The 9852-nt window shown below is 31.9% G+C and overlaps 1 protein-coding gene across 1 annotated transcript; it reads right to left on the minus strand.

The window, feature by feature from the left end:
- Positions 1 to 6782: 6782 nt before the first annotated feature.
- LOC103496188 (cinnamyl alcohol dehydrogenase 1-like) lies at positions 6783 to 8722 on the minus strand. Its single transcript, XM_008457948.3, has 5 exons — positions 8332 to 8722; positions 8129 to 8242; positions 7817 to 8044; positions 7274 to 7713; positions 6783 to 7188 (listed from the first exon to the last, which is right to left on the minus strand). Exons 1-5 carry the CDS (start codon positions 8637 to 8639, stop codon positions 6986 to 6988), a joined length of 1293 nt encoding a protein of 430 aa, XP_008456170.3. The 5' UTR covers positions 8640 to 8722; the 3' UTR covers positions 6783 to 6985.
- Between the last annotated feature and the right edge of the window lie 1130 nt (positions 8723 to 9852).

The following is a 9852-nucleotide window of genomic DNA, read 5'->3' on the forward strand; positions in this document are numbered from 1 at the left end:
TCTAATCTTAAAGTTTTTTATTGTGCATGTTCTGTGTTATTACATCCTCATGAACATACCAAACATGCACCTCGTACTCATCTATGTTGTTTCTTCGGTTACGATACTGAACATAAAAGATTTCGTTGTTGGGATCCCATCTCTCAATGATTACGTATATCTCGCCATGTCACCTTTTGGGAACATCGTATATTTTCTAGTCTTTCTTCATTCCATGCATCTCTATCTAGTTCTGACTCATTCTTCACCGATCCTTCTACTGACCTATTCCTACTTCTGACTCACCACCCGACACTACACCTTGTATTATACCCATATCTAACCTCGCCTAATCTAATCCTATCTCTGCGCTCCCAGATCTTTCATCTGCCCCTTGGAGGAACCTGAAACTGCACGTCTGACGATCCACCCAGGTAAAAGAAACTCCATCTCATCTTAAAGATTACCATTTATTTTCACTATTATGTCTTTGTTTGAACCTTCCTCATATAAGAAAGTCTGTACTAACCCCTTGTGGCAGAAAGTAATGAATGAAAAACTTCAAGCCTTAGAAAAGACTCATACTTGGGACTATATTGACTTATCTCTTGGAAAGAAACCTATCGACTGCAAGTAGATTTTTAAAATCAAAATGCACTCTAATGACTTTATTAAATGATACAAAGCACGACTTGTGGCCAAAGGTTATTCTCAAGAATATGGCATTAATTAACATTTGCTCCAGTAGCTCAAATGACGTCTGTTCGCAGTCTTTTAGCCATTGCAGCTGCAAAACACAATGGCTCCTCTTTCAAATGGATGTTAAAAATGAGTTCCTCAATGGAACCCTATCTGAAGAAGTCTATATGAACCACCATCTGGTACTACTCTGCCACCTTAGAAAGTGTGTCTTCTCGTCAGACATCCATTGTTATTGTGCTCCTTCTTTTATATGTTGATGACACGATTATTACAAGTGATGACCCCCAAGCCAATTCTAATTTGCAATGTTACCTAAGTAAGCACTTTGAGAGGAAGGATTTAGAAACCCTTAGATATTTTCTTGGTCTTGAGATCTCCTTAGCTAATGGCTACTACTTATCTCAAACAAAATATACCTCTGATCTCCTCAATCGATTTGGTATTATTGATTCTACCACATCCTCAGCGCCTCAGAATCCAAATGTTTGATTTGGCCTTATTTACTCCAGACATCCATTGGTATTGTGTTTCTTCTTTTATATGTTGATGACACGATTATTACAAGTGATGACCCCCAAGCTAATTCTAATTTGCAATGTTACCTAGGTAAGCATTTTGAGAGGAAGGATTTAGGAACCCTTAGATACTTTCTTGGTTTTGAGATCTCCTTGGCTAATGGCTACTACTTATCTCAAATAAAATATGCCTCTGATATTCTCAGTCGATTTGGTATTATTGATTCTACCACATCCTCAGCGCCTCTGAATCCAAATGTGTGATTCACTCCTTTTTATAGGGTTCCTCTTGACGATCCCACTTTGTATCGGCAACTTGTTGGCAGCCTGATTTACTTAACTGTGACCCGTCCAGATATTGCCTATGCAATTCACATTGTTAGTCAATTCATGGTTGCTCCTCGTACTATTCACTTCACTATTGTCCTTCGTATCCTTCCTTATATTAAAGGCACTTTGGGTTATGGTTTATAGTTCTCCTCATGATCCTCTCTAGTTCTCTCTGGATTCTCTGATGCTGATTGGGCGGGTGACCCTACTGATAGAAGATTCACCACTGGTTATTGCTTCTATTTAGGTGATGCTATTATCTCTTGACACAGTAAGAAACAATCTGTTGTTTTCTGTTCTAGCACAGAGTGTGAATATCTTGCTCTGGCTGATGCCACTTCATAATTACTATGGTTACGTTGGCTTCTTACAAATATGGAGACCCTATAAAGATCACCTAATATTCTTCATTGTGATAACCGTAGTGCTATTCAGATTGCACACAATGATGTATTCCATGAATGAACAGAGCACATTGAAAATAATTGCCATTTTGTTTGTCATCATCTTCAAAGTAACACTCTCCATTTCCAATCCATCTGCACTACTAACCAATCAGTAGATATCTTCACTGAAACTCTCCATTCTCCTCTCTTCATTCAGTTACTTCAAAAACTCAAGGTGGTCTCTATGCTTCACTCAATTCATAGTTGCCCCCCGGATCTTTCAAGATGGTAGAGTAGAGACCACCTTGAGTTTGAGGGAGGGCATTGTTGTAAAGAATATTTTTGGGATATTATTCTCATGTAATTATTTTGCATATCCTTTCTTTAATTGTCTTTTACTTTGTGTATAATTAGACTTGTAATCTTTGGTAAACATCAATGAAAACAAACTATAATTCAATAAGAAACCACACTACACATTAAATTTTAAACCAAAATAACATTGTAATAAATAAATAAATAAAAAGGAACTTTTCATATTATTTTAATAACACCCAAAAACAAAAACATTTACCTATAAGAGATTAAATTTTGTGCTACCACAAAAGTACTATTTGTTGTACTGAATCTCAGCATTTCATTTGATGGATTATGTATAGTTTCGCATGGTAAAATAGTTTCACTTGTAAGTATAAAGTATAAGTATTATTAGAAGTTCAAAAGGCCAAATAATTTAGTATTATCATAAATGAGTTCAAAACCTATCAATAGTTTCTATTCTAGCAAGAACCTCAACCAATTAATTAAAAATCTCAACAAAAAAAAAAACTTACACATTTCAAGAAGCGAGGGGCGGTTGGGTCACAAAAAAGAAAAAGACAGGGGACTAGTGTTGGGATATTTTATAAAATATCTCTTTTTGATTTAATGAAATAATAAATTAATAAAAAAATATAGGTAAGCAATGACGCTTAAAATGTATCAAGAAAAACATGAAGTCGAAAGTTTCGTCTTTGTCCGCAAACAACAAGCCTTTTTGGCACTAATGACACATTTTCCCCCTAAACCTATTTAAAGCATGCCGTTGTTTAATGATGCAAAAAATGTGTCAAGAAAAATCTTCAATCCAAAACTAACGTTTTCCCACTAAAATTTTGCATTTTTCACATTTATGACAGTTTTTTCACCCTTCAACCTCAATTTCTTTGATCCAATGTATCATTAAAACTCATATTCTTGTAGTTTGATTCACAAATAAAAATAAAAAATAAATCTTTTTTTTAGAAACAAAAAAAACTACCACATGAGAATTTTTTGTTGGATAGTTGCTTGGACTACGCAAAAATAAGATGGAGTCCAAGAAATACTCAAGTATTTATTTATTAAATATGGTCTGGTGCAAACATTAATTATAAGAATGATAACTTGAGAGTATTCTGAATATCGGTTATCATGAGACCAGATTTAATTCAAATATCGCATTTGCAGTTCTATTTTGATTTGTTTGACACAAATGAGCAGTTCGATTCAATTTCAGATGAGATTTTTTTGTATTTTACGGTTCAGTACGGTTTCAACTTCGAACAGAATCGTGAACACCCCTAATTAAATTGGTTGGATCCTTGGAGTTGATTGATAGTAGGGGATGTGCATGTTTGAGCTAAGAACGTTGATGAGTTGCAATGGGCTACTAGGTTGTGTGGAATTGGCCAAGAGAACCACAATATTAGAACAATGGAATATAATATAATGCATTCTTGAAAGGGGTTTTAACTACTAAGGCCTAAAATTGTATATCATATTACAAGATGGACCCAAACTTCCCCAAATTTTTCAAAAATGTCCTAAATGGGCTTATATTTTACACAAATATAGGGTTCAAATGACAAAATTACCCATCTTTATTATTAATAATATATTAAAGAAATAGAAAAATGAAATAAGAAAAGTGGACCAAGATTAAGATTTGCATTTATTAGATATCTTATGTAAATATGGTATGTGATTAATTCTATTATGGTAATATTATAATCAAAATTATCTTTTTTTTTATTTTGTTCAAAAATTCTTCCCTCTCGATCTCTTACTCACTTTCCAATCTCTCTATGTTCATTCTTTCTTTCGTTTTACATTTTTTTTTCATATATTCCACATAATTTAATAATTCCTAATATATACTTATTATATTTCATCAAATTTGCATTGATTTACATATAATGAATGTTAATTTGTAAAATCTTACTGCGACTAAAACTGTATTTGATTTAAATAGATCATTATATACTCTTGTATATTTAACATAATATTAGATAACAATGTATGTGTGCATATTTTACATTTTATTTTAATTTGTAACAAATTTTCCATTATGTGAAAGTACAAATTTATATCAATACAATTAGAAAAATGTATTGCTAATGATATTTTATATATACCGTATAATATATGATATATTATGTGTCTGCTGCTTAAATATATATTATGTGTATGAAGCTTAGATATTTAATGATTAATGATATCTAATATATATTGTAACATATATAAAATATTATGTATCTGCTGCTTCATTATATATTATGTGTGTAATGTTTAATGCTTAATGATATTGATATATAGTTTACATGATATTTTCTATGTTGTATGTTTGCAAAGTCCATAAACTTAAGAAATAAGTTTATTATATATTGTATACTATATTAAATAATTTTAAAAAGAAAATTAATAACATGAAACAATTAGTTAAAGGAGATCACCATCATAATATTCAGCAATTTTGTCGAAAGTTGACAAGAAATCATAGAACTATACGTGTTACTAGTTACATATTATTTCAAAATATACGGATGTATATATAGGTCACAACACATAATTGTTTTAAACATGCAATGGTATATAATAATAATGAAATAACTATGCACTCAAATGAATAGAAGCATATATAAATATTATCCATATCAATATAACTACCTAACTTGGATAGAAAACTATTATATAAGTCTTGAAAAGACATGAGTTCATTCACTAATATTTCATAAACATTATAACTAATGTAGTTGTCACAATCTTTGAAAAAATCATCATAATATACTGTTGACGACACATTTAAGAAACAAAAATAAGAAAAGAAATAAGTTTAATGAAATAAATATGCACTGACAATCAATAATATATAACTGTATATGTGTCACAACTTATGTATTATTAAAAATATACATATGTATATATCTAATATATCATGAAAGAGAATTAGGTTATACAGTGGTATATAATAGTATATATTGTTGACGAAACATTTAAGAAAAAAATGAAAAAGATGATTGAAATATTGAAGAACTTTTAGTTTATAGACACTTCAGGCAAAAAATTAAACATGAAATATATATGTAAAAATTTACATAAATAGAAAGAATAAAGAAATATGAACAAAAAAATTTAGACTTACTAGATATACTTGAAGGAGATGGAAAAGAAAAGAACAAAATCGGAATACCAAACAGAAAAACTTATCGGAGAAAATTGTAATGGTGGACGACGTCGGAAAGTAGGTTTGTTGTGTTGTTTCCCCCTAGTTTGTGGGACTGTTTTGAGTTTGTTGTCCTTGTCTTTTTGTGACATTGATATACTTTATTTTCGTACTTTTGTTATGTTTGCTGTGTATCCTTGTTTTTGTGAGCGTTTTATGCTCTGTTGCCTTGACCTCAGACTGTGAGGCCCTCCCTGATGTTGTATAATAATATTACCAATTCAAAAAAAAAATTGAATAAAGTGAATTTGTAGAAATTATTAAATATAATATTATCATATTAGCTTCAACTTAATATCATATTAAAAGTAAATTTGCAATAAAATATCATAATAATAAGTACAAATATAATTGTGGATTATTTATTATAATAATTATGGAAATTATAAAATAGGTAATAAATTTGGTATAATATAATTAAGATAATATTTATTACATATTTTCAAAAATCAATTATATTTAAATATTTTGAGGTGAAGGTTAAAATGGTCTTAAAAAAACATGAAATTTTAATTAAGATAATAAATAAAATCTTAAGACATTAGTGACTAGATCTTTCTTCTTTAAAATTCAACTCCACTAAACTCAACTAACACTTGTAGATACGAAATCTTAATTTCAATTCTTCCGTTCCAAATTATATACTAAAGAAAATTAAACTCCACTGTCATTTATGCATATATACTTATGTTGTTAATTAAAAGTAACAAATCCAATTATTCCTTTTAACAAGTCCAAGATAATGATCTAAGTCTTTCCCAATTAATGGTGAAAAATGTTACAATTTGAATCGTGGGAATGGGGAATTTTGACTTGAATACATGTTACAAAAATATTTTATCCAATGAACTGCAAACATATATTTAGACGAGACAATGCTAGAGTATTTTTAAAATTTAAAAATATAACTTTTAAACAAAGTTATTTTTATAGATATTAACAAAATGAATTATTGCGAATAAGAAAATTGAATAAGATATTTATAGAATTTAGGAAGTTTATTTTTGATTGGTCAAATCTCATGAATATCAAAGTATAATAATAAATTTTCTTTAGAAATCTTTGATGGTGGATGAAGTGGATTCAATCATTGAATTTATAATACAATACTTTAACTTATCTTTTATAGCCGAGGAGATGGATACAATCATTCATTTTTGAAGGAGAAACTGAAAATTGAACTTTATAAATTTGATCTTAAACATATTATTAGGCTACTTTTGCTTTTTCTAAAAGGTAAATGCTTTTTCTAAAAGAATATATTCTTTTTTTACATCCTCACTCTTAAAAGATAGTTAATTTCAATGACATGCTTTGGTTAGTTGTTACCTGGGGGTAGAGTTGGTCTTTGAATAAACAGCATCTTTTTTTTTCAACATCACAAACCACAGAATGTTGGAGCTCTTGACAACGTAAAACCCAAACAAAAAAAACCCAACATGTTCATCCAAGTTTCATAGTACAAAGATCATTCATAATTTCATCAACCACCCAAAACACATTATAACTCTCCTCTCTTTTCCCTCCACATTCTCCCCTGCCCATCACTTTCACTCAGGCATCTTACTACCAGCAACGTCCACCACGAACCTGTATCTAACATCGTTCTTCTCCAACCTCTCGAAAGCCTTGTTTATATAATCAACCTTTATCACTTCAATCATTGAGGTCAGTTCCTTCTCTTTAAAGAAATCCAATACTTCTTGCGTCTCTCTCATACTTCCGATGAAGCTCCCTGTAATCGTCTTCCTCCCTGTTCCTCCCAACAAAAACACAGAGTAAAAAACAGAGCCATAAACACACCATTACTTTGATTCAATTCAGAGCGAGAATTTTACCGATCATAAGGAGAGGGGAAACAAATTGTAATGGAGTATTAATGACACCCATCAAGATCAATTTTCCGTCGAGTTTTAGCAGTGAGAGATATGGCTCGAGCGGATGAAAAACAGGGACGGTGTCGATAATGTAATCGAGTGAGTCAATGGCTCGGTCCATTTGAGCCTTGTCGGAGCTGACCAAGTAATCGTCGGCACCAAGATGTTCCAGAGCCTCCTCTCTTTTCTTCTCCGACGAGCTTATCACCGTCACGTGATGGCCCAAAGCCTTTGCCACTTTCACACCCATATGTCCAACGCCGCCCAGTCCCAAAATTCCGCCTCTTAGCCCACTCTGTTTCAGTCCAAAGTGACTCAATGGACTGTACACCGTCACTCCCGCGCACAGCAGCGGCGCCGCCTGCTCCGGTGACATCCCTTCTGGGATTCTTACAACAAACCTTTAAAATAAACACCCATCGAACAAACGTATTGCTAAATTAGTAAAATAAAAAAGTTAAAAGAGTATTGTAAAACAGAGGATTTCAAATGGGGAGAATTTACTTCTGGTGGACGACCATGGCGGAGGAGAAACCGCCTTGGGTGGGACGGCCATCGTGATACACATCATTATAAGTCCAGATTCTCTTATGACAGTACTGCTCCTTGTCGGAGTTACAAGGACTACAAGTGGAACAAGATCCAAGAATACACCCAACTCCAACCAATTCCCCAATTCTGAAACGATCCACTTCCGATCCAAGCTCCACCACTTCTCCGACGACTTCGTGTCTGTTCAGACAAAAGAAATTAAACCCAAAACACCAAAAAAACAGAGAAACCCAGAAAAATAAAACCCCCGAATTAGCTAGTTACCCAGGAACCATGGGGTAATTGGACATGCCGAGCTCGTTCTTGACTTGGTGGAGATCAGAGTGGCAGATTCCACAGCAAATGACTTTGATGAAAACATCTTGTGGACCGGTGTTTCTGCAAAAGAAAAAAAGAAAGAAAGGGAGAGGAGTGAGAGGGATGAAGAGGAGAAGAGGGAGAGAGGGGAGAGAGGAAAGGAAGAAGACCTGAGAGTGTAAGTATAAGGAGAGAGAATCCCAGATGGGTCTTTGGCGGCGAAACCTGTAACAGTTCTTTCAGATTCAATGCTGCCCATTGTTGTCGTTGTTGTTGTTTTTGAAGAAGAAGAAGAAGAAGAAGAAGAAGAAGAAGAAGATTGAGTTATGGTGGAAAATGGAAGGAGAAAAACGAATAAATAGAGAGGGAGGAAAGAGGAAAAAGGAAAAAGGAAAAAGGAAGATGGAGAAAGGAATGAAGTGGAAGATGATTGAGACTTTGGGGTAGGTGAAATCCCTGTGGTTCTGCTGACCTGCATCGCATTTTTCTTTTTCTTATTATTTGTTCCTATAATTTGTAGTTTCTTCCGCTTCCACTTCCACTTCCTTCCATGTTTGGATAATTAGTACGTTAACAACATAATCACTCTTAACCATATATGGTTTTAATCTTTACTTAAAACCTAAAATCTTAAATTGATATTTATTGGAGAACTCAACAGCTTTTCTCATTGTCATTTTGGCCTATTCTCATTTTATTCCATTTTTTCAACTCATATTTTTTTTTATGCTATTCATCTATATATAAATGGGACATTTTCTGATTTATTCACCAGTATTTTTCTCTTCCTCTCATTTATTTTATTTTTTTTACTTTTTTTATTATTATTATGCTCTATGTTTTTATGATATGTTGTTCCATGATTTCAATTTGAAAAATAAATAAAGGGTGAGAAGTGGGAAGGAGATGTGAGATATTTAAGTTTTTTTCGAGAATGAACAAAATTAGTTTTAAATTTGGGTTTAGTTAATTCAAGTATTTAATTATATTTGTATATTGACACCAAAGATCTATGGAATAATATAGAATAAATTAATAAAATGTCTCGCTTATTTATCAATTTAATTAATATGATGGGTTTAGAGCTTAATCATCAAAATATAAAAAGTTGTGTCGTTAAAGATTTAACACAATTCAAATAGCATAACTAAGTAAGTATTTTTTTCAAAAGTAGGGGACAAAAAACCAATACTTTAAAGATCAAAAACCAAAATAGGATAAGATACAAAATTTAGAAACTTAAATAAGATTTAAAAATTTGTTTGATATAATATCATTTAATACTCGTGTTAATTTTCTTTATTTGAGTTTTGGTTTGTTTGAATGATTTAAAAGAAAAAATGCAACAAGTTGGATAAAAATTATTTAGAATAAAAATAATTACATGTTCTAAAAATTGGTTTAAAAAAGTGTTTATAGGTAGATGTTTCTACAGATTAAAAGTACATTTTAAATCATAATAAAAGAAATTGTTGGTAAGGAGGAATGGTCGGAGATTTTCGACAATGGTCGTGGGACAACAGTGACAACAAGTTGGTGGGAGCGATCGTTAGAAGTTAACCAACGTTAAAGAAAATGGAATGGTGAGACGTGTCATTCCACATCTAACTTTTTAAAAATAATTGTTGATATTTTTGAGGGAGGGAGTGGGTATTTCATACGTGTGATATACAACACGCGTCATCTGATAT

This window comes from Cucumis melo, chromosome 6, assembly GCF_025177605.1.
Source record: "Cucumis melo cultivar AY chromosome 6, USDA_Cmelo_AY_1.0, whole genome shotgun sequence".
NCBI classification, from domain to species: Eukaryota; Viridiplantae; Streptophyta; class Magnoliopsida; order Cucurbitales; family Cucurbitaceae; genus Cucumis; species Cucumis melo.